This window comes from Aspergillus undulatus, assembly GCF_047715775.1.
Source record: "Aspergillus undulatus strain CBS 261.88 unplaced genomic scaffold BDV17scaffold_41, whole genome shotgun sequence".
NCBI lineage: Eukaryota > Fungi > Ascomycota > Eurotiomycetes > Eurotiales > Aspergillaceae > Aspergillus > Aspergillus undulatus.
Genome location: NW_027396645.1, coordinates 40,262 through 63,109, shown reverse-complemented (window position 1 = coordinate 63,109; position 22,848 = coordinate 40,262). Strand labels below are relative to the sequence as shown.

General features: G+C 55.0%; 10 protein-coding genes across 10 annotated transcripts; 5 read left to right on the top strand and 5 right to left on the bottom strand.

The window, feature by feature from the left end:
• Nucleotides 1-3,151: 3,151 nt before the first annotated feature.
• BDV17DRAFT_150995 (uncharacterized protein) lies at nt 3,152-4,311 on the top strand. The gene is made up of 3 exons (XM_073754481.1): nt 3,152-3,169; nt 3,256-4,153; nt 4,239-4,311. The coding sequence occupies exon 2, from the start codon at nt 3,496-3,498 to the stop codon at nt 4,009-4,011; it is 516 nt and encodes a 171-aa protein (XP_073613403.1). The 5' UTR covers nt 3,152-3,169; nt 3,256-3,495; the 3' UTR covers nt 4,012-4,153; nt 4,239-4,311.
• A 471-nt stretch (nt 4,312-4,782) lies between these two features.
• On the bottom strand, nt 4,783-6,112 carry BDV17DRAFT_150954 (alkene reductase). Its single transcript, XM_073754479.1, has one exon. The coding sequence runs from the start codon at nt 6,013-6,015 to the stop codon at nt 4,879-4,881; it is 1,137 nt and encodes a 378-aa protein (XP_073613402.1). The 5' UTR covers nt 6,016-6,112; the 3' UTR covers nt 4,783-4,878.
• Nucleotides 6,113-6,207: 95 nt separating this feature from the next.
• On the bottom strand, nt 6,208-9,722 carry BDV17DRAFT_269059 (uncharacterized protein). Its single transcript, XM_073758535.1, has 5 exons — nt 9,592-9,722; nt 9,491-9,530; nt 9,064-9,434; nt 6,824-9,018; nt 6,208-6,775 (listed from the first exon to the last, which is right to left on the bottom strand). The coding sequence occupies exons 1-5, from the start codon at nt 9,599-9,601 to the stop codon at nt 6,557-6,559; spliced, it is 2,835 nt and encodes a 944-aa protein (XP_073613401.1). The 5' UTR covers nt 9,602-9,722; the 3' UTR covers nt 6,208-6,556.
• A 71-nt stretch (nt 9,723-9,793) lies between these two features.
• On the top strand, nt 9,794-11,037 carry BDV17DRAFT_269057 (uncharacterized protein). Its single transcript, XM_073758534.1, has 2 exons — nt 9,794-10,348; nt 10,405-11,037. The coding sequence occupies exons 1-2, from the start codon at nt 9,875-9,877 to the stop codon at nt 10,864-10,866; spliced, it is 936 nt and encodes a 311-aa protein (XP_073613400.1). The 5' UTR covers nt 9,794-9,874; the 3' UTR covers nt 10,867-11,037.
• A 115-nt stretch (nt 11,038-11,152) lies between these two features.
• On the top strand, nt 11,153-12,636 carry BDV17DRAFT_150945 (sialidase family protein). Its single transcript, XM_073754477.1, has one exon. It carries the CDS (start codon nt 11,481-11,483, stop codon nt 12,594-12,596), a length of 1,116 nt encoding a protein of 371 aa, XP_073613399.1. The 5' UTR covers nt 11,153-11,480; the 3' UTR covers nt 12,597-12,636.
• Nucleotides 12,637-13,374, bottom strand: BDV17DRAFT_150946 (carboxymuconolactone decarboxylase family protein). The gene has a single exon (XM_073754478.1). It carries the CDS (start codon nt 13,310-13,312, stop codon nt 12,677-12,679), a length of 636 nt encoding a protein of 211 aa, XP_073613398.1. The 5' UTR covers nt 13,313-13,374; the 3' UTR covers nt 12,637-12,676.
• A 365-nt stretch (nt 13,375-13,739) lies between these two features.
• Nucleotides 13,740-15,368, top strand: BDV17DRAFT_269054 (iron-containing alcohol dehydrogenase). The gene is made up of 3 exons (XM_073758533.1): nt 13,740-14,292; nt 14,342-14,869; nt 14,920-15,368. The coding sequence occupies exons 1-3, from the start codon at nt 13,945-13,947 to the stop codon at nt 15,289-15,291; spliced, it is 1,248 nt and encodes a 415-aa protein (XP_073613397.1). The 5' UTR covers nt 13,740-13,944; the 3' UTR covers nt 15,292-15,368.
• Nucleotides 15,369-16,373: 1,005 nt separating this feature from the next.
• On the bottom strand, nt 16,374-16,796 carry BDV17DRAFT_293360 (uncharacterized protein; the record flags this gene model as incomplete). The annotated part of the gene is made up of 1 exon (XM_073762594.1): nt 16,374-16,796. The coding sequence occupies one exon, from the start codon at nt 16,794-16,796 to the stop codon at nt 16,374-16,376; it is 423 nt and encodes a 140-aa protein (XP_073613396.1).
• Nucleotides 16,797-17,156: 360 nt separating this feature from the next.
• BDV17DRAFT_299659 (MDR family MFS transporter) lies at nt 17,157-19,045 on the bottom strand (the record flags this gene model as incomplete). Its single annotated transcript, XM_073763919.1, has 4 exons — nt 17,157-17,534; nt 17,596-17,969; nt 18,019-18,788; nt 18,851-19,045. 4 exons carry the CDS (start codon nt 19,043-19,045, stop codon nt 17,203-17,205), a joined length of 1,671 nt encoding a protein of 556 aa, XP_073613395.1. The 3' UTR covers nt 17,157-17,202.
• A 378-nt stretch (nt 19,046-19,423) lies between these two features.
• On the top strand, nt 19,424-21,708 carry BDV17DRAFT_299656 (uncharacterized protein). Its single transcript, XM_073763918.1, has one exon. The coding sequence runs from the start codon at nt 19,434-19,436 to the stop codon at nt 21,486-21,488; it is 2,055 nt and encodes a 684-aa protein (XP_073613394.1). The 5' UTR covers nt 19,424-19,433; the 3' UTR covers nt 21,489-21,708.
• The last annotated feature ends 1,140 nt before the right edge of the window (nt 21,709-22,848 follow it).

Here is a 22,848-nt window from a genome sequence, read left to right as displayed (position 1 = left end):
CAATTGCTGTGACAGAAGAGTTGCACAAGAGCAGCAGCGGGGAGATATAAGTAGCTGCGCAGAGAGGGAACTCCCCGGAACCGTGGGCAACCCCAAGACGCAGAGTGCGGAGAATGCAGCTGGGGATTTGGGAGTTGGACCAAGGATGAAGGGAAGCACTGCGACCCTGAGGGTGAGCTGGGGCCAATGCTAGCTTACCGGTTACTGGAAGCGGCAGGTCTGGTTGAGTGCATTGGTCTGGTCTCTTGGTGGTATACCAGAGTGAGGACTAAAGGAACAGTCCCAAAATTACCGAGTGTGACGAAATGCGCGAACCCCGGAAATAAAAGCGGAGCAAGCTCGGTGGGGGATATCCGGGGCTTGGCCAATAACAAGCGCTGGGATTCCCTGGCAGGATTTATGGTTGGCTCTTGGACTGGCCTTGTAAGTGGGGCAGCGTTCCAGAACCGTAATACATACGACTGCCAATGCCAACTAGCTACGCCTTCGACCGCCATGCACTGCACTTATTGTGCCTGGATAGGGATCCTTTTTCTGGGCAACAGGCTTATTTTATTACGTACCATAATATACAGAGTATATTCAAGTAGCTATAATGTCCAGTCTCATGATCGAGTCTCACTCAACTTTCAAGAGACAATGGGAGCCGGATCTGTTTAGTCAGCTTCCCGTGACCCGTCAGTGCCGTCACCACTTGAGTCTACGATCGACTTCGCGGTCAACACAGCTCTCCGCACCGCCGATCCACCAGCTGTCCTGCATCCCTTGTGCTCAACTGCAGATGCTGATGCTGGACCCTCTCCGAGCCGAGTCTTTGTTGGGAACGGGAATACCTGCACTACAATCTATGAGCAGCTCTCTGGAACAACAAGTAGCCAATTTCTGATGACACGGGCGGCCGGAGATTCGGCTAATTTGGGAAGCAAACTGTTGGTGGGCTCAACACCAATGGTACCTACGTGGGTCCTCTTTCTGCCTCGGTCTACTTTTCGCTAGTCGCTGCTAACTGAAAAGCTTGAGATGAATGGCAGTTGAGGGTTTTTCTCGCGCGCTATCACCTCGGCAGATGGATACTGCCGTCTCCCGCTCGATCAGAGCTGTCTTGCGCGTCCATTCTCCCGAGAGATCGCCCACCACAATTTGATTTCTGCGCGACGGTGCTCGAGCGTGAGACTTGAATGAACCCGCTGCCCACTTTCCAGAATCCAGCCGCAGCGAGGCTCCATCGGCCATCGCCCCCGGTTGCAGAAATTAGTCGCCGACCGGAGCGCTGCCCTCGTATCCGCGGCCAGTGCTTTGCGCTCAAGATAAAAATTTCGCTTCCAGTCTGTAAATCTGGTTCTGGTTCCCTGGCGGCCCATGGCGCAGGCAATCTCATCCTGGTCGATCAAACGCCAGTTTGCCGCAAAATAAGATTACGGTTTCACCTTGCAAGGGCTTTCCACAATCTTTCCGCTGTCGCTGTCTCACTCTATTGTAGGCTAAGCCTGGCTATCTCGATTAGCATGAAACCGTGACAGCTTGACAGGAGTCCAGATTTAGTCGTCGTGAGTAGATACTGCGAGCGACTCGGTCACCGACCGGCGCTGTACAAAAGACATCTCGCCACGATTTCTTCGAATTAGCAGCATGGCGACAGTATGCAGAAGAGTAATCTATCTTGACCCCTGTCAGTCCTCTCACACTATTTAATACTACTGGGCCGCTGCCCCTTGCACTTGTGTACGACTTTGAGTCGACTATTGTTTTGTGAAACGACGACTTCAGCACGACCGGGGACGGGCCTTGCCTGAAAGACACCGTCCAGCTCCTTCTCAAGCTGAAACAGTACGCGCATTGACAACGAGTCGACGACCTCCTGGTCTTTGTTGAGCGGTATCTTCCGCTTCGAATCGAGAAAAAAGCCACCCTCCCCCCTCCCTCGAGTTCTCGCAGACTGCAGTGGTCTCGATAGTCATACGCTTGTGCCAAGTTGTGTCAACTGAAGCTCTCCCTTGGCTGACTTCACCCTGCTGCAAGCTATCGTGTTTTGATTATCGAGACTAATCTAGGGCCTGGGCTGGCTTCTTCTCGCTTTTCTACCATCTCATTGGTGGGAATTGTCTGTAGCTGGGCCGGCCTCACCGTGTCACTGCAGCCATCGGTTGCCTCTCGGGTTATTAATATCCCAACTCCTGGGCGGAATGCTTGTCTCAAAGGCGTCGCCGTGTTTGCAACGAAGCGGGACTGATATCCGGCATGGCCCCTACGTTTCTCATGGACTTGGTCTCAGTGCGAAACTACGATTGCTGAGTGTCGACCGACTGGTGAACTGTTACAGCCAGGACCGAGCCCGTTCGCACCGTCTGTCTCTCAAGCTCTCAATCAACCTCATCAGCAGCTGACTACGGGCTATACCCTGTCGATCGACTTGTGGCACACTATGCCTCTCGGCATGGGTTGTCTCACTCTTCCTCATGGCGCCAGGCGCTGAGACGGCTCGGAGTCCCGGCATGCTTACCAATTGAGGTTATCAATCTGTGAGTTTGTCAGAATGGCACGCCGATATTCGTCCCTCCGGATTCCAAACCGAGCTGGCCCCAATGTATTGTCTGGGCAAACGAATTATTTTCGGTTGTCGGCTGTCCGTATACAGAGTCTTCCTTTCCCCCGGCTCGGTATACTCCACGTGGACTTGCGCGCGCCTCAGACCCGCAACAGCATCTCGTACTGTCTGCTTTGGATCCGAGTCATCGGTATGGGGAAGAAGTGGGCAACCACGATTGTGGAGAGAGCTCCATCCAGGATCAGCCTCCAGGCGATCATGACGACTTGAAGTGATGAGTTTCTCGCTGTCGGTGATCTACAACTCTGGAGTAGGACTGCAGCGTCACCGCCAGCGAATAACAATAAAACAACAACAGCGAAGAGCTGACTCTGTACCAACGGATGATTGGACACAGCTATGGTACTTTTAACCTTTGGCCAAGAGCAACGGCGAGCTAGGCGACTCGGAAGTACGCCGTGCATCCTCGACGTGACCGAGAACAGCAGGAGCTTTGCCCTCGTCTGAGCATTTGTCCAGTGCTATCAGCAGATAGTCTACGAAGTGCTAGGATGCACTTCCAGGTTTTGCGCCTTGAAGGTCACGGGGTGGGGGGGGGGATCGACAGTCGACTCGGAGCTAATTGTTCGTTGTCACCTTTGCACCTCAAGAAGAGCACCCGATTGCTGGTACATTTGGCACCGACCTGACGATTCCTACTCTGTGAGCAGGATTTTCTTCATCAACCATGGAAAGACGTCATTGCAACGTGCATTAACGCCTTCGCTTCGCCATCCATCCATCCGGGCCAACCGGGACCCCCGGACTAGACCAGTACCGAAGGCTGCAGCCCCACTGCCGAGACGCAATTCATCGAGTCCGCACAAACGCGCTTCTACTTCCAACAAGTCAGAGCTCCTTCATAATCCCAGAGGCCAGGAACCTCCGCCGTGACGAACCTGGTTCTTGGAATGCGGGCTCTGGGGAAATTGCACCCGCCCGAGCGTGTGGTACGTGCAATCTCCCAGACTGCCGTATGGAAGACTCGCGGCTCTGCATCGGTTCGGCGGAGCGGACACCCGAGTTTTACTCATGCTCAAGGGCGGCTGCCAAGTTCGAACAAGCAGAAATGTCGCGATAGGCCAATTATTTCGGCCTTCAACCAAGCCATTGTTAGCAGGCTTACATTCGCAACGTGCAGAAAGCACAATTATTGCCTGCGTCTATTGATGTCCAAGAGCCTTGGGAACCCACATCGGTCTCGGCATCAAGGAAACCACGCCCGACTGCCGCCTCCAACTTTGTCTTCGCTAGGCCCAACCTTGTCGATTAGCGAGGCGCCATTATACGATGTCAAGCTGCGGGGGTTCCGTCAAAGTAAAAAGTTGTTGAGGAGCTCACAGCTCTCTGCATCTGCATCATATGATCCGCGCGACTGCAGCTATGCAGCTAACCCGAGTCTAACTCAGTATCTCCGACGATCATGACGATGTTCACCTCTGATCCTCACCTCCACGCGCTCTTGCGGCGGGGAGCTCATGTGGCGATCTTCAGTCCGGGGACGACTTTCGTCAAGAATTCGCTCACCGCCACCGGTTGTTGGGAATGGTCAGTGATATTGACTACATGGTACATTATTTTACTCGGACTGTTTACCGCATTTGCCGGCGATGCGGGGTACCTGCCTACAAGATGACCGATCTGCTGCATCTAGGCTCCGTACGTACCAACGCATCGTCGCTGCACCTCACAGGCCGTTCAGAGCTCGGTCCGGTAGCAGACATGCTTCTCCTAGGCGAATTCGCGTCTCTGTAGCTGAACGACGGCCGAATCTAGCAACACAGCTCTCCGTCCTTGGGTGTTAGTGTAAAGCGCCTGAAGCCTGGACGCTACCGCACTATGAAGTATACTGAACAACAACGCGATGAGCTCAAATCAGGCTTGTTTTCTGTCGTCCGCCATATTGCGCTTTCATTGTCTACATAGTCATTCAACGGCTAGCTAAGATCCTGCAACAGCTGCATCTTGCAAGACGCTTGCGCCTACGTTGGAAAGAAGGTAAGCATCTAAGAAGGTTACGTTACTCAAGAGTCTGTAGGCGCTCCATAGCTGGGAGTCAACATGCGCAGTCTCGAGGCAATGATGCACCGCACCGTCTCGCATGAGACCTAAATCACCGACGGGACTCGTTCAAGTACGAAGTCAGGCCTGTTGCAGCAAGCAATGAGGCCCTCTTGCAATTGAGACAGCACAACGCGGCAACATGTTGAAGGCAAGAAGTGGATTATTACCAATATATCAAACCAAATACAACACGCTATGCAAAACACGAAGCTCAATCAAGCCAATTAAGCTCAAGCCGCTGCTGCTGCAGCCTTAAACTCCTCACTAAACTCATAATCAATATACCCCACGGGACTGCGCACGGTATAAAAGTGCTCCCTCTCATACGGCCTCAACGGAATGCCCCTCTTTACCCGGAACGGCAAATCCGGATTCGCAATCCATGGCCTCCCAATTGCAACAAGCACATCGTACCCCTTATATTGCTCGTCCGCTGCCTCCCGCGCGGTCTCGCCTACATACCCGCCCGCAACCATAATCGGACTGGCCTTCCCATACGCCTCGAAGAAGAACCCCAGATCCTTACCCCCCGTCTCCTCGGTCTCCGTATTCCCCGCAATCCGCGCCTCAACAAGATGCACAAACGCAAGCCCAAACTCCGCCGTCTTGCGCGCAACGTACCCGAATTGCTCGATTAGTTCGTCGGCCGGATCAACACCCATCCCCTGGAAGAGACCCCAGGGGCTATACCTGATCGCCGTGCGCTCGGCGCCAATAGCGTCGACGACGGCCTTTATCACCGAGAGCGGGAACCGCGCGCGGTTCTCGACGCTCCCGCCCCAGGCATCTGTGCGTTTGTTCACGGCGCGCTGGATGAATTGGTCGACGAGGTACCCGTTTGCGCCGTGGATCTCGACGCCGTCGAAGCCTGCGGCTATGGCGTTTTTCGCGGCGGTTGCGTAGTCAGCGATGACGGCTTGGATGTCGTCTTCGGTCATTTCTTTGGGGACGACGCCGCCCTCGCCAAAGGGCACAGCGCTTGATGAGATAACCTGTGCGTCTGGGCCCGCGTCGGCCTTCGTAGCAGCCGGATCCGCGACTCGACCCAAAGCCCAAAGCTGCGCAAAGATGTACGACCCCTTCGCATGAACCGCATCCGTAACAGTCCTCCACCGCTTAATCTGGTCCTCGTTCCAAATCCCGGGGACGTGCTCGTACACACCTGGTCGGGTCGAGATGAGGATTGCTTCGGTTATAAGCAATGTGCCGGGTTCGCTGGCGCGCTGCGCGTAGTACTCGGCCACCATCTCCTGCGGGATGTGGCCTGCTTCGACGCGGAAGCGCGTCATGGGGGGGAGGGTTATGCGGTGGGAGAGGGTCAGGGAGCCGACTTTCAGTGGGGTGAAGAGTTTTGAAGTCGTGGCCATTTTGAAGATAGGGAGGTGGCTTGTAGAAAGGTAGGTAGGTAGGTAGGTAGGTAGGTAGTAAAATATGAATTGGACTGTGGTGTAGACTGGATTCAATTCAATTCAAGATTGTTGGGAGCGTGATGTTTTTATACTACAGTAGACCGACCCGTGGCCGTACCACATGAATCTACAGAACCTTCCATTGCCAACGGCAACGGCAACGCGTGCTTAGCAAGATCGAGCCGTGAAGACAATTACTCAGTCAGGCCCACCAGTGCCGAAATCTCAGTCGGGGTTTTGGTCGCGAGAGGTCGGCCAGGCCTCGGATGAACAATGGGAAAGTCTCCGGTGGCGAGCCTGAGGCAAAAAATCTCGACAGTGCGGAAATGCGGAAATACGGGAGTAGTTGTGCCACAACAATTGGGTATCAACAGCCAGACAACTAGCCTGTACAACTTATACTCCGACGACGAGCGAGGGGTTGGCTGTTCTCGTATTGCATCTATCCTGACAGTAATAGTGTCCGTGATAGTCCAGGGCCCAGCAGCGAACTTGCACGTCACTCCTTCAATTGCCGCTCGAGCTGTGCATTGAAGGCCTTGATCTGGTCCAAAAGACCACCCTGAGCACCCGATGCCATTGAGCTGACATTCCGTGCGGCATTGCGAAGACGAAACTCCAGACCGGCTGTGAGTCGTTCGTCTTCTGATGCGCGGCCCTGGCCGCGTTCGAGGGCAAGATCGAGGTTGTGCAGGGAGTGGTTGATCGTGGAGCGGGCCTGGTTTGTTAGTTTAGTTTCAATAATATAATATGGTATAAGACTGACCATTCCGGCTTGCTCCTCCTTCGCGTGCTCCCTCCGTACAGCATCCATCTTCAAGGCTACGGCCTCGCGCTCTTTGCGCACGCGGTCCAGTCGCGTCCGTAGATCCATCATGTTGCGCTTCGCCTTTTTTACCTTGTGGCTGAGCATAAAGTTGCTATCTAAGATCTCGCTCAGGTCGAATAGGCGCCCTTCTAGCTCCGAGCCAAAAGCCTCGACGGCTTTCCTGCGGAGTGTCCATTCGGCGCGTCGTGCCGTGTTGGCCTCGTTGGCAATGCCGTTCTTTAATGTCGTTAATGTCTTCTCGAGAGTCTCGCGGCAAATCTGTGCCAGTACGTCTGCTGCGTTGACGCCACCGCGGCTGGGCAGTTTGGTTGTTTGCTTGCTGGATATCTCTTCTGGTGACTCGTCTTCATCTTCGCTGTCGGATTGTTGAAGCTCGCCGCCAAGAGAAGCAGCGTTGGCAAGTCGATGGACCGTGATCGGTACGGTCTCCCCTCGTGGTTGCCGCTTTCGCTTCGCAGGTCGAGGCTGGCTTTCTGCAGTGTCGTCTTGTGCAGTTTCGTCGGCTTGTGTTGTTGAACGCTTGCCTTGGCCGCGCTCGGTGGTCTTGGCCCGTTCACGCTCGGGTTGAGATTCTGGTTGAAGTTCCAGTTCTGTCTCTGCTTCTCGCTCTGGTTTCTTATCCTGCTCTGGAGTTGGTGGCCGTTCCTCTCGTCGCTTTCTCCCTCTCTTGGTGCGGGCTTCTCCGACCTCTGGATGAGGCTCTCGTTGCCTCGGTTGTTCCAGTTGCTCCAGTTGCTCCGGTTGCTCGTCCCGCTCTGCTGTCGGTGGCTGTTCCTCCCGTCGCTTCCTCCCTCTCTTGGTGCGGACTTCTTCGACATCTGGCTGAGGCTCGTGTTGCTCCGGTTGTTCGTCTTGCTTTGCAGACGGTGGCCGTTCTCGTCGCTTCTGTCCTCTTTTGGTGCGGGTTTCTTCGACATTAGGCCGAAGCTCGAATTGCTCCTTTAGCTCTGTGGTCTGTTGTTGTTCACCCAGTTTTCTCCTACCGGCGCGAGACGTTTGCGTTTCTGTTTCCGGCTGATGCTGATCTTGCAGCATTGGTTCTGGTTCTTCACCACGTTTCCTCCCGGCGCGTCGTCGCTCAAGTTCCGGTTCCAGTACAGCTTGCTCGTCCGGCCTGGGACTTGGTTCCCGTTCGGCGCGCTGCTTCCTCCTTTTGGCAGTGCGAGGGCCATCCGTTTCTACCTGACCCTGCTCCGCATTTGCTTCCACCTGTTCATCGCGCTGCTTCTTCCGCTTACCAAGATCAGGCTCTTCTGAGTCTTCCGGAGACCTACTGGCTTGTTTCTTGTGTCTCCCTGTGCGTTTCTTGCCTTTGTCTATATCGCTTGGTTGTTCTTGAGACAGGTTTGAGTCCTCATGGGCCGCAATGTCATCCGATGCAACATCTGCTTCCACCAATTCCGCGTTTGACTCCGAGATTTGCTCCCTCGTTGCGATGACTTCGGGAAGCTTTGAATCCTTCTTCTTTCGTCCACGAACGCCTTTGCCTGACGTAGCACCAGATACAGGTTCAGAGCCAGCTTTATCGGTTCGTGCTTGATCAGTCGGAAGTGGCTTGTCGGAAGGCGGTACTGACGCCGGAGTCCGGCCTCGTGATCGTTTCTCTCGAGTTTCCGTAAGCTCAGGCTCAACAGACTTTGGCTCGTGCGGGGCTTCGATAGAATCTGGAGGTTGTGCGGTTTCCGTGGGCTGAGCCTCAACTGGCTCGTTGGACCCCTCGTTCGAGCGGTCACTCTGTGAGGGAGATGGTCGGCCCTTCCTTCTCCCTTTGCCCTTGCCAGCGGTTGTGTCTGAGGCTGGTGCCGTACCGTTCGCGCGTGGAAGCTGCACGGCAGATTGATCGGTGGGCCCCGTTTCCAGGCTTTCGACCGCTTCAGGAGCTTCAACCGTGCTATTGTTTGTTTCATTGATAGGGATTGAGGGAGGTTTAGCGGGAGGTTCAGCGGGAGGTCCAGTTGGAGGTTCTTGGTCTGGTGTCGGTACTTGGTTCGACGAAGAGGTTCGAATAGGTATCGCTTTGCCTTCACGTTGTAGCGGTGTTATTTGCTCCTCAACAGTACCATTCTGTGAGGCGCCGGTTGCATGAGGTTCGGATTGCGCGTCAATCAATGGTGAAATATCCCCAGGAGGTCCTGATATTATTAGCACGAGGCCTGTAGTCAATCCATCAAACCCACCAATTCTCCTTCGCTTGCTGCTTCTTTCCAGCTCTGGCTCATCTTCTGCGGGTATGTCGAAGGTGGAGGGACGCGGCGGAAGCTTGTTGCGCGCGCTTCCCGGAGTCCGCTGGACGGACTGATTCAGCGCAACGGCATTGGCATTGGACCGGATAGGAGACAGGCTGGGTTGTGTCTGAGGTGGTTCGGTAGTCGTAGGTTTGGGCACAGGAGCAGGGGGTTCGAGCGAAAGGGGCTGGGACACTGGTGCTTGTTGGAGCTCATTGTTGGTGGGCTGCGACGCGGGCTGAGATGCCGGCTGAGATGATTCTTCGGCCGACGGACCGAAGCCTAGTGAGAAACCGAAGTCGACTTCCTTGATCTTGCGCGTCCTAAATGTCAGTCGTAAAGTCAGCTCCCATCAATCCTGGACAAGGCAAGCGCATACCCTGCTCCGCGCTGCCGCATCTGCAGCCGCTCTACTCGATCTGTCGAGCACACGGTTAGTATCGACGAGCATCGGCTTGAGAGCATGGGGAAAGCACATACTGGAAGCCATCGTCCAGCGACGCGTCAATCGGACGCGAAAGAAAGAGAGCAGGGATGGACGGCGGGTGTTGTGGTGGAGGAGGAGCAGCGTTTACTTCGTCACTTCAGACACGCGGAGCCATCCCAATCGGGTTTGGCGCCACTTCCGCAGCACATCGGATCTTTTGTTCAATCAACCCCAGCTCAAGCTATCAACGATACTCGGACACTCGCTGCCAACTGCAATCAGCATCGTCTCGCTCACATCGCACTATCAATCGCGTTCTCGCCTCCGACTGCACCAATGGGCTGGTTCTGGGGATCAAAAGACGAGGACCCCGTCAAGAAGCTTGACCCCGGTCTCCGCGCATACCTCGAGAATGAAGCGCCAAAGAAATACGTCCCAGGTTCGCAAAGCGCTTCCACAGTAGAACAGCAACCGTTGCCGTCGAATCACGCCTCGTCCGCACCCTCCGCCTCGCCTCCTCCGCACGCCGTTCCCTCCGCATCTCTATACCCCGACGGTCGTTACGCCGACTTATGGAAAACCTACAAGCCTCCTGAGGCCGACGAGGCTGGGCCCGATTCGAAAGCGATACCGTCACTCAATGCACACGCCAAACAGCGCAAGACTATGGTGAAACGCGCAGCAATGGAGAACTGTTCGATAGAGAATGAGACATACCACTTGTGCTTGAAGAATCCTACGAAGACGGAACGGCTTACAGCCTGTCAAGACAAAAGCAGAGTTTTCACTCGCTGTTATGGCACTCAGACTGTGAATTATCCTCGCCCGATGAGCTCTTTCGTTACTCTGTTTGCTAACTTTCGCAGAAATTCCTGCAGGCACTAGGATACGCATCTGCAACGCAATGGGATGACGAGAGGGAGGAACGAATTCAAGTCCACGCCGATAAACTTTACCATGAGATGATCGACTACGAGAAGCGGGTTGAGGAAGCCAAAGAGGCTGGTCTGGAACCACCGCCTCTTACTTCCCTCTTCAACCCGCAAGCGAAGCCCACTGAGCCGGTGACCGTCGGGGCAGCGAAATTGGTGATTCCCGGTGGAGAGCCCATCCCAGAAGGCTTCACTCCGTCGAAGCCCTTAGAAAGTCTCAGTCCCCACGAGCGAGAGTTGGAAGTCCGGTCATACTACCAACGGTTGGAGGATCAGAAAGCCTTTGTGCAGGGGTACTCATCAGTCATTCAGACTCATGACGAGGGGAAGGAAAAGAGACGGGAGAAGCTTGTCAGCTGGTTTGGGGAGACGGTGGGCAATTGGATGACGAAGTGATTGTCGGCTTGTTATGTATTACTATTTTGGCGTTTGAATTTGGTTGGAATACAGAAAGCCGGCGTTGTGTATCATACTGCTTCACAAAAGCACGGCTGGGGAGTCTCGGCCAGAAATATATATCGGTACTCCACTACCACCACCATGAATCATAATGGTGACAACTTTCGCAGTTCACAACTCGCAGTCCTTACGGCTTCCTAGACTACAATAATCTTCTTGAACGGAAGACTAGATAATCATTACCATTCTTTCTATTATACGGGGTATCATGTTGTGTGGGGCAGTGTCCGCCAGCGTTGTCGAGGTCCCATGCCCGATAAGCAACAAGTACTCTGACCACCCTAGTACCACCACTCATGGCACTACTAGGCTCATTTGTGGCGTCTCCTACTTCTCTCATGATGACAACAACGACAACCCAAAACGTCCACGTACCTCTCTTACGTTTCCTGGGCCGCAGCCTCCACATGGACACTGAAGATAGCCGCAATGACATCATGGCGGTCCAGCCCCAGGGACAAAGCAATAGGCAGCAACAGTCCTAAATCCTTCCTCACTACATACTCTACCTTATCCCCCTTCAACTATCGTCAATTGGACATCCCATCACCATGCCTTCACACCTCGGCCAGAAAATCCTAGGAAAGCTCGGCATCGAGGACCCTAGAGGTCACAGTCACGGTCACGGTCGGGGCCACCACGCACCATCCGATGGTGCCCCCCTCCACGGCTCCCGCGTCATCAACGACGACGAACGGCTCCTCTCCTCCCACCCGCGCGGAACATACCCGCGCCTCGCGAAGCTCTCCGACGGCACGATCCTCTCCGCATTCACGCGCCGCGACGGCGACACGCGGATCCTGCGCATCGGACGCAGCACAGATGGCGGGTTCCGCTTCGAGGACTTTGCCGAGGTGAGCCGCGGCACCGGCGACGTCGACAACATGTACCTGCTCGAGGTGGCGCCGAACGTGGTCCTCGCGGCATTCCGCAACCACGATCTGGGTCCGCACGGCCCCACGCATTTCCGAATTACTGTCTGTCGGTCTGAAGATGGAGGGAGGTCGTGGCGGTTCCTGTCGCAGGCGGCGGAGAAGAGGCCGCCCTTGGGGATTTGGGAGCCGTTTATGCGGCTGGGGTTGAGGGGGGAGGTTATGTTGACGTATTCGCAAGAGTTTGCGCATAATAATCAGTGTACGATGCTTGTGCGATCGATGGATGGAGGGGCGACGTGGAGCGCGCCTCAGTGTTTGGAGGGGGAGAAGGACCCGTTCAGGGATGGGATGAATGGGATCGCGAAGACGTATGATAATGGGCGGGAGGCGCTGGTCATGGTGTTTGAGACGACTACGTTTGGGACCTTTGACCTGGAGGCGCTCATCTCGTATGACGACGGTTATACGTGGGGAAATCGGCATCGGGTCTATGTCCCACCGCGTGGACATAATGCGGGCTCGCCGCAGATTGCGTCCTTCGGGGATGGGTCGCTGGCCGTTATCTTTATGTGCGATGAGGACCATCCCCAGGTGCAGTGGACCAAGAATGCGTCTATCAAGGTTGTTTTTGGGAGCCCGGTGAACAACGGCCACATTCAGTGGACGCGGCCGTCGGTTATCTGTCCCCATATGAGCCATTGGCCGGGGATCTTTACATTGGATGACCGGACGTTGCTGGCGACGTATGAATGTGGCGGGGCTCCAAAGGCAAAGTCCATTACGCTGCAGTAGTTGACTCTCATTGTTGGAAAGTCTACCATTTTGGACACATTACTTCATTGCATATATACATGAATTGAACAAGAATAACCTCACTTCAAACCCTCCACCAACTCCTCAACGCTCTTCATCTCCCGCGCATTATTCTCCCCGACATCCAGCGCAACCAACACCCGACTCACACAATTATAGCACGCAATCCCCGTAGTCAACTCGACAATCTCCCGATCCGAAAACCCCTCCCGCTGCAACTGTGCAAACGTCTCATCCCGCACCTTTACGCTCACCGTCATCTCATCCGCATACCGCACAATCGCCCGCTGCCGACTCGTAAGGACACTCTCTTCAAGCTCCGCAATAGCAGCAGCTTTATCAACATCACCTGCCGCCGTCGAGAGTACCGTCCGGATGGCGTGTAATTCCTCAGCCTTGATCCCCCCCTTCAGCGCCAGCGGCGCATGCGCATTCCACTCATACACGGCATCCGTTATCACTGCGACGCGGGAGACGGCGAGCTCGAGGAGGCCCTGGTCGATGACGGTCTGGGTGCGGATCGCCCCGAGAAAGCTGTTCCAGCCGTCTGCGACGGGTGGGGAGTGTAGGAGGGTTAGGTCCAGGGGGATGAGGGGGCGGGGGCGCCGGCGGGCGGCGATGCGCGCATAGATTTCGGTTGTGTTGGCGTCGGAGGGTTCGGTGGGTGGTGAGGAGGGGGCGTAGGGGAGGCGCATTTTGGCGGTGTGGGTTGCGGTGAAGGGTCTGATGATTTGGAAGGGCCAGAGGGAGGCTTTCAGGTTCATTGAGTGTGTAGAAGAGGATAGGAGGAGGAGAAGGAGGAATTGTTGTCAGTGATGCGATGCGGGGTCAGGTGACGGGCGGGTAAATATTTACTCTCGCGGTGTCTTTCTCGGCTTTCTTCTTGGAGTTGAGTGCTGCTGTGACCAAACGGTATATTCATCCATGCCAATTAGGCTCTTCATATTCGGGACTTCTCTTGAAGTCCTCCTTTGTCCTTATTGCGATGTGATAGACACAACAGTCTAGGAGCCGTCCGGGGTATACGGACTCCCGGATAGCTTCATCCCTCTTCCCCGCATTCTGGACGACAATCACAACACCACAGCACCACGACAGCAACAATCTGCTCGCGAGCCTTCTATACACCCTGCCCAGGGCCCAACACATACAACTTCATCCGTACGATACCTATTTGCTGTTGAGTCCTTTAAAAAAAAAGAAACTCTCAGACTCTCCACCAGCCTAGCCCCACATCTCCACATCCTGCATACTTAAGATGAAGTCACCATCTCATTATGATTCTTCACATTAAGCTTCACCAACCGACTTCACCATCACCTCAACCATGGAGACATTCCGCCCTGCCTTTGTCGACCGTCCCCGTCCTCTCCTCTCCTACGGTATTCCCTTCCCCGAAGCCGTCTCCCGCCATGTGGTCGACACCTTCAACGCCCAGCGCGTCTACATCATTTGTTCCGGGTCGCTGGCCAAGAACACAGATGCCCTGGACCGAATCGCGCAGACACTGGAGAGAGTTAAAGTATCAATTGTCGGTCGACGGATTGGCATGAAGAGTCATACTCTCTGGTCAGAAGTCCTTGAGATCACAGCCGATGCGAGAGCCTGCGAAGCAGATCTCATTCTCACCCTCGGCGGAGGGACCTTGACGGACGGGGCGAAAGTGATTTCATTTGTATGCGCTCATCCTTCGTACCGTTATTTCAGAAGTACTAACAGGGCAGGCGCTCGCGAACGACGCCAAAACCTTCGAAGACCTCGAAACCCTCTGTATGGGCCCGAACCAAGAACCTCCCTCCGCTTCCAACCCTCGCCCCTCGGCCGTCCCCATTGTATCCATTCCCACAACTCTCTCAGCCGGAGAATACTCCAACTTCGCCGGAGCCACCAACGACAACACCCACCGCAAACACTCGTTTCAAGCGCCCCTCCGCGGACCACAACTGGTCGTCCTTGATCCCCAGCTCGTCGCATTCACAACGCCGGAATCCGTCTGGCTGAGCACCGGTGTGCGCGCCGTTGACCACTGCGTCGAGACGTACTGCGCGATCAAAGGAACGACGGACGATTCAGATCAGTTGGCGCTCAAGGCGTTAGGGAACCTTGTCCCGGGACTTGTAAGATGCCGTCATGATCAGAAGGGCGAGGACCTTGATGCTCGCTTGACGTGCCAACTCGGATCCGTCGATGCCATGGCAGCTTGCACAAGTGGGAGGGTTCAGCTAGGTGCTAGCCATGGCATTGGACATCAGGTATGCTCTCATCCACCTCAACATCGATGACAATCCTGATGAGACAACAGCTCGGCCCTCTCGGCGTCGGCCACGGCGAGACAAGCTGTATCCTCCTACCAGCCGTATGCAAGTACAACGCCAAACACAACGCCAACAACGAGCGTCAAAGACAACTCCGCGACTTCCTCCTCAAACTGCCCATAGTCGACAAGGTGGCCGAGTCGCGCGGTCTGAACAAGGAAAGCGTTGATCTGGGCGATGTACTGGACGCTCTGTTCCGAGAGCTCGGTATGCCGCGGTCCCTGGGTGACCTTGGTATTGGGCGAGATAAACTGGATGGATTGGCGGAGAACTCGCTCAAGGATCGGTGGTGTGTGTCTAATCCGGTGTCGTTGAAAGAGAAGGCGCAGGTTTTGGAGATCCTGGAGCAGGTTGTTTGAGATGTAGGGCTAGATTATAGAGGATCTTAATGCACTTAACGGTCAGATGCTCGTTTGTTCGACTCTAGCAGCTCCGCGACGTCATTCGATCGTTGTATATTGAAGACACCGAGTATGGCCGACGATCACCAAGAACCGAAAGAAATAGAATCGAGTGTGTGCAACCCGTAACCCAACTGACCCGGACATTCTATACCTGCAGCATCGACCAGATTATACTTACCCCGACATCCCTCTTCACCAAACTAAACCGCGTTAGAATATCTCAACCTGACCTACAACGGAGACGGGCACACCTGTCATTGAATATTAATACTGCGGAGTGAGAACAAGCAATAGCAGCTGTTCGCCAAGCTTCTGGCCGAATAGGCGGAGACCCTCACAGCATCCCTGAGCAGTGTCCAAGCGGGACGGAGCCATGCATGATGTTAGGGCTCGACTCCGAGCCCACTGCAATCAGACCGAACTGTCGAGTCCAGAAACATCGGAGGAACACCCGCAACCGAGGCATTTAGTCTCTTCACTTGGCTGGAAGTTCCAGTTCCACCTGACTAGACGCGAGGACTCAGCTTTCTGGCTCTATAAGGTCTCGCTATGTTCAGTTGGTATACTTCATGACATCCATGACGGACTCTTGTCGATTCTGCTAACGGCTAGCTAACGATAGCATAAAAATGGAATAGAAGGGGCTTTGCATCTTTCTGACCCTGGTTTACAAAGTTGGCGGTACCCAAACTGGGTTTCCAATCCTTGCACGCAGAGTCCCATATATAGACTCACCTCACTCCATGCGATTGTATTCAGAATTAAACTGGATAAGGGGTTCCCAACTTTGTGACTGGCGAATCTTGCATACGCGCCGGGTACCTCCTCGAGACCATGCAGAACCTTTCCAGTAATGACGCCTGGCTTTGCCTTGCCGCTCTCAATCAGCCTCTGCAGCATAGGCTGAAGCCCTTGTGCTCGGTCACGCCTCCTTGCATTGAAAGGCCCTTCCCCCAGAAAAGCCCCATCAGCACGGGGAATACTCCATTCTTCTCCGAGACTAGAGGCTCTCCTGGAGTGGGACCTGTGGATGGAGGCTATACACCCGTGAGGCCAATCCCGCCTGTTGGCTCCGTGGGCTTGATACAGTTGTCCAAGACTATGTTCGCTTCCGGCTCGAGCTTGTCCTTCACGCACTCGAACCAAACGCAGTCGCAGCATCGGCGGAAACCACGCGGCTCGTGTTTGAGAATCTGCTCTACGGGATCATCCTTGGTGAAATCAATAGGGATCGCGCCTATCGAGGCTGCTTTCTCGAGTCGAGAAGGAACATGGTCAATTGAGAAGACCGTAGTTGCTCCACGTAGGAGTGCTGTGTAGGTACATAGCAGGCATGTTGGATCGGCCCCAAAGACTGCAACTGTATCTACTTGCTCGAACCCCGAGCAGTCAAGTGCATGCCAGGCTGTGGGAAAAATGTCGGCAATACCCTTCATGGATCCGTCTTGAGCTTGTGGCATTTTGTAGTGTGCAGGAATATTCAATGATAGTGTAGTTATTGATAAAGGTAGGCAATTGGTGAAGGATGAATTGATCTGTTGTTCGAAGCTGATTACATGACCCCCCCTCTCGCCTTAACAGATACCAACCATACTAAGGGTAGTAGAGGGGGTGTAGCCGGGGATACTTAAGATCCAATTCAAGTTCATACTTGATCTAGCTTGACATGTGGTATGCAGCGCGTCGTAGAAAAGCAAGAACATGAAGTCAACAAATAAAGCAGCATGCAACGAATCTCCTATCCCCACCAATTACAACCGACCTCGGCCTAACTGAAACTAATAACTCTTTGTCTACTCCGTAGTAATCCTTCTGGCCTTGTCCATGGCACTGTCTCACGTTACTCTCAGCTTCTACCTACCTCATTCAAGAGGCCTTGCCAGCCGCCTCCTTATCCTCCGCCTTCTTGGTCTCATGATCTGGCAGCCTTTTGAAGGGAACGATCAAGGCCAGAACGACAGTAAGGCAAGCTCCGGCCAGAGCAAAGGCAAAGACATCCTTAATACCTACCATATATGCCTGTCGAATCAAGGCCAGCTCTTCCCCGTGGAAGACATTCTTCAGCTCCGCCACACCAATGTACAAGATCTCAGAGGTACTGAGATGCGGAGCAGTGACGGATAGAGTCTTCGTCAGGTAGTTGTTGAAGATAGAGTTGCCGGCTGAGACGAAATACGCGCCGCTGATGGATTGGGCCACTGAGATATGACGTGTTAGTTATTGGCAAGAACTGCTTTCAAAGGACTCTGTCCAACTCACTAAAGGCCACCCCCATGGTGGCAGCCACGGTTTCCGGTGTGGCGAAGCCTTGCAATGCCGTTATGGGCACCTGGTTTCCCAGGCCAATTCCCAGCCCAAACGGGATCTGGGCGCCAATCCACCAGGCCTTTGAAGTGCCTATGTCGATGCAGTAGATCAGGGCGGCGCCGAGCACGACGACCAACCCGCTGACAAGTTCAATGGGCTGCAGCAGGCGGGTTTTACCGACGAGAATGCCACTGACGATGGCGCCGAAGGTGTAGAAGGCCATGAAGGGTAGACTGTAGACGCCGCTCATAATGGCGGACGAGCCATGCACGGACTGGAAGTAGATGGGGAGGTAGAAGAGGATTTGGAAGTTGCCTAGATTGGCACTGCGAGAGTTCAGCCAGTGGACGGCCCTCTTTAAGGTGTTGTACTTACATCCACGCGTATAGGAGATGCGACCAGGAGGTGCGCGCCTTCAGCATGCGCAGCGGCATGATGGCGTAGTCGCCCTGGAACCACTCGACGACGACAAAGACAATGGACAAGGCCAACCACAGAGTCAAGGTGGCGATGACAGCGCCGTCGCTCCATGCTTTCGCCAGTCCACCCCACTCCATGGCCAAGAGGAAGCAGATGACCGAGGTCAACAGCAGAGTCCAGCCGGGGAGGTCGAGATGGCGGAGGATCTCCGTCCAGGTTGCCGGGGTGGGTTTGACGTGCTTGGGCATGCTCAGGAAGAGGAACTGCAGGACAATGGCGGTGCCGCCGACGGGGAGGTTGACCCAGAAACACCAGCGCCAGTTGACCTCGCTGGTGAACACGCCGCCAATGAGGGGCCCAATGGTAGTGGCAATCATGAAGATTCCCATCCACAAACCGATGAGCAGCGGACGGATCTTGGGCTCAGCCGTGAAGTTGATGATCAACACGGAGCCTCCAAGAGTGCCGGCACAGCCCCAGCCCTGCAGGGCTCGCCCAATGATCAGAGCAATGCTGTTGGGAGCGGCAGCCGCAACGACACTGCCCACCAAGTACAGAGCCAGCGCCGTCATGTAGGTGTAGGTGGCCGAGAAGTACTTGTACATCTTGCCCCAGGGAGCGGAGGTCGTGCCGACGAGCAGGAAACAGGCCCCGCTGTACCACCCGATATGGTCCAGAGCGTGGAAATCGCTAGTGATCTGGGGAATCGCGGTAGCAACGATACCCTGTGACTCACGGTTAGTATGCATTCTTATATGCCTGGCGTTATGAATATTAGGAGACTGACCAGGTCCAAGGCGGCGATCAGGGTGCTGAGACCCAACGTGCACATGATCATGAACAGGCGCAGGGGCGTCGCGTAGGCCAGGTTTCCGTCGTCGTCTCCCTGCTCTCTGTCAGGTCCACTGGCAGAGGAGATGGAGGATGGCAGCTCGTCGCCATGGTCTGTGTCGTTCTTGGTCTCAGGCGTGAAAGCCGACATGGTGATGGTGGGTGTCTCACAGTACAATCGGAATGAATGGGTGGCGGGCAGACCGAGTGCAATCGGGCAGTATATATGTGCGCTGACAGTCTTTCAGGGAACGAGCAGACTCATAATGTGCTGATGTTGTTCGACTTCGACCGCCGGTGCGGCGGAGGAAACGCGGCGGAGCTGCCCTGGTCTTAGGGCTTTTGGAATGGTAATCTAGCCAAGTAGTCTTGAGTACTACTTAGATCGCCCGGATCTTCCCGGAATCAGCCAATTACAAATACCAACCCCCGCCGCGCTGCGGAGGTCGAAACGGTCCTTAACAAAGGCTGATAGGGAGACCCCCGTCCCTCTGCCATATCCCCATTCAACACACCCCCATTCAACGAACCGCATCTCCATGGATCGCAGAGCACCCCTAAATGATGCGCACTCTGAAGCACCGCCCCTCAAGCGCACGAAGGTGCGCCGGGGCACCCGCAGCTGTTGGGAATGCAAGCGCCGCAAGATGAAATGCGTCTTTGAGCGTCCCGATGATGCCGTCTGCGTTGGCTGCCACCGACGATGGACGCAGTGTGTGAGCCAGGAGTTTCCCGAGCAAGTGTCTGCTCCCATCGACAGCAATCGCCGGCTGCGCGATCGTCTGCGCCAGGTGGAGGCGCGACTCGAGCAGGTCCTCTCGACGCCGGCTTCCAGTATTGATCAACATCCTCATGCTCGTTCTCATCCATCTTGGAAGGAGAACTATAGCTACGTCGCGGAGACGGCCATACATCAGTCTACTGAAGACATATCGCACGCCCTGTATAGCGCTTTGCCTCCCCCGCAAGATATCGCCCGCATCGCCACAGCCAGCAGTCACCATTCCATCCCCTTTCACGAGATTTTGACTACCCCATACAGCATTCTCGATCGTGATGGCCTGCGCGCGCACAGCCTCCTACCATCCATCGTGGGCCCCAGCGTTCATCCCGTGTTGATTGCCCGACACATGTTGCATCTGGCCAGCTTCCTGCAGCACCTGCATCCCAATCTCCATGACGAAATCCGCGGTCTCTCCGAGCCCGCGGCCGTGCTGCGTGACCGACTGGCCGAGACGGCCATCCGTCTGGTGACCACGCGCGACCAGTTCGTGGGCAGCGTTGAATTTCTGGAGTGCATCATGATCCAGAGCCTATACGAGGCCAACTGCGGACATCTGCGCCGCAGCTGGATGACTGCCCGCCGCGCCATGGCCATCGCGCAGTCCATGGGCTTTCACCAGTCGGGCGCGCGCCTGCAGTACCAGGTCCTCCACCCGGACACCAAGGCCTATCCGCACTTTATGTGGTTCCGCATCGTCTTCTACGATCGCCAGATGTGTCTCCTGCTCGGCATGCCTGAAGGCAGTCTCGATCGGACCATGTGCTCCGACGCCATGCTGGATCAGGATTCCCCTGCCGGTCGCCTGGAGCGCCAGCATTGTGTCATCATGTCGCGTCTCCTGGAGCGCAATCATGCCGACCCGAGATGCGCCGACTACGCCCTAACCCAGGAGCTTGATCGGGAGCTGCATCGAGTGACGCGTGGACTGCCCAGCCGATGGTGGCTGATCCCGAACCTCAACGGGGAGCAGAAAAATGATGTCTCGTTCTGGGAGATGCGACGCTTGTCCGCGCAGCTCTGCCATTACAACCTGCTCAACCAGCTCCATCTGCCCTACCTGCTACGCCACTCGGACGAGCGAAAACACGATTACTCCTACTCCCAGATCACCTGTGTCAACGCCTCGCGCGAGATCCTCTCCCGCTTCATCATGCTGCGTCGCTGGAACCGAGTCGCCTTCAGCTGCCGCACTATCGATTTCACGGCCCTGATGGCCGCCATGACCCTGCTCCTCGCCCATCTCGAGCGGTATCGTGCCCCGCAGGTCGACCATTTCCTGGCCGCCCAAGCGCTGGGCGACCGGGCTATGATTGAACAGGCGCAGGAGCACATGGAGGAGCTCGACCGGCTCAATGCCGACCCGCTCAGTGCACGGAGTGCGCGCCTCTTGCGCCGCCTCCTCGATATCGAGGCCAAGGCTGCCGACGGAGATCTGCACAGCGCCCAGGCCGTTCGCGTGCAGAATCCGGATACCAGAACGGAGGATGACAAACACATCTATATCCCATACTTTGGTCTCATCCAAGCCGCCGGGGAGATCGTCTCAGCCGCCGCAGCACACCCCTCCGGACGCGAAGCACCAACCCAAACACAACCGGTCGCTGCTGCGGCAGACCCAGTGCCGAGTAACAACGTCCACGGCCTCTTCAAGCCCCTGGTCTCCGAGGTCCTCTCCGACGATCCCATGCAACTGTTCGAATACCCTGGCATGGCTGGCGGCGAGGACGAGTCATTCCAGGACATGGACTTGGCCTTCTTGGACAATATGATGCGAGGGGCAGGGGAGGAAGCAGCTGCGCCCAATGGGTAATAACAACCGCTAATGTCGTCTAGCTGGAGATATGCAGGGGCTGGCCTCTACGCCACATTCAAGGCCGACACGCTGTTCGAGGGAGACTTCAAGTGGACGAAAGAGCAGCTATCTTTCCGGCTTCCATTGAGGACAGGCAAGATATCTGCAAGATGAGGAGATGGTAGGCACCATGGACCCTTTCTACCGGGTTCACTTTTCCACGGTTCAAGCGTATCCTGCAGATCAGGAGACTCGTGTTCTCTGCGGTCGACAGAGGTTATGTCTCCATGAAACCACAGTTGCCACGGAGGGCGGGCAGGCGTGTAGAATGTATTTTCGTCAAATAGCCAGAGTATGCCTTGTTCACAGCCGGCATGTTCCTGTATGCCGCATCTTACAATTAGTTCCAGTGATTAAGTTTAGCGAAGGTATTCCAGACCATTTTCTTCACGGTTTAGTACCTAGCCTCTTACATCCAGGATGCAATCATGTCTCACCTATCCTATATTAACTTGCTGAATATGTTCCTGATCTTCAACGGTGTAGGTCTAGTAGGCCGCATGATCCCAACCACATCGCCGACACCGTAGGACCTGTCAATACGACGATGCCGACCTTTCTATTAGCGGACACCGTGCTGTTTTCGTGTATAGTCGTGTAGACACCAGGGCAGCTCTACGGATGGACAGTAGGGGTTTATGGGTGTTAGATTTGTACTCGGTGCAGTGCTTATCTTTGCCTCAAAGCTGAGCAGGCGAGGGAAGCTGAATGGTGGATGGTGGATGAAGATGTAGCTCTTTGACCTTCGTTGCGCTTGTCCTCGGGTAGACTATTTTCTATATAGGGCTCAAACCCGTACTTCGCTGATGAAGCAATTGGGATCGCAAGAGCTGGACAACCCTAGGCAGAAACTCATCACTCCAATGCCGATTGTATACTCCACTTCCAATGAAAACTGTATCAACCATGGCCAAAACTCCAAATCTCACCCGATATGTCACCTGGCCCGCGCAATGTCATCATCATGCACAATAGATAAACCCTCAACGATCCGGCTAGGGCGAACTCGGAAGGAGGCCTTTATCATGAGAATGGAGGGTACCATCTCAGGACAGGGAAAGGCGATATTATCGCCATTGCTGCCGTCAGAGGTCTGGTGGAGTGAGGCCATCCATTCATTGGCACAGTTTGTTATAATGACCCGTGCATACTTACAGCCCTAGGCTAGTTCAAAGTAACCTGGATGAACCTTAAAGTGTGGTTCGGTCTCCTCGGACTCGGAATCAAGGGTTCGACTCCAGCTCTAGTAGAAGTGCCCATGCCCATGACCCTCTTAAGACCACTGGAGATGTATCCGCCCCGCTCTGCGGGATATAAT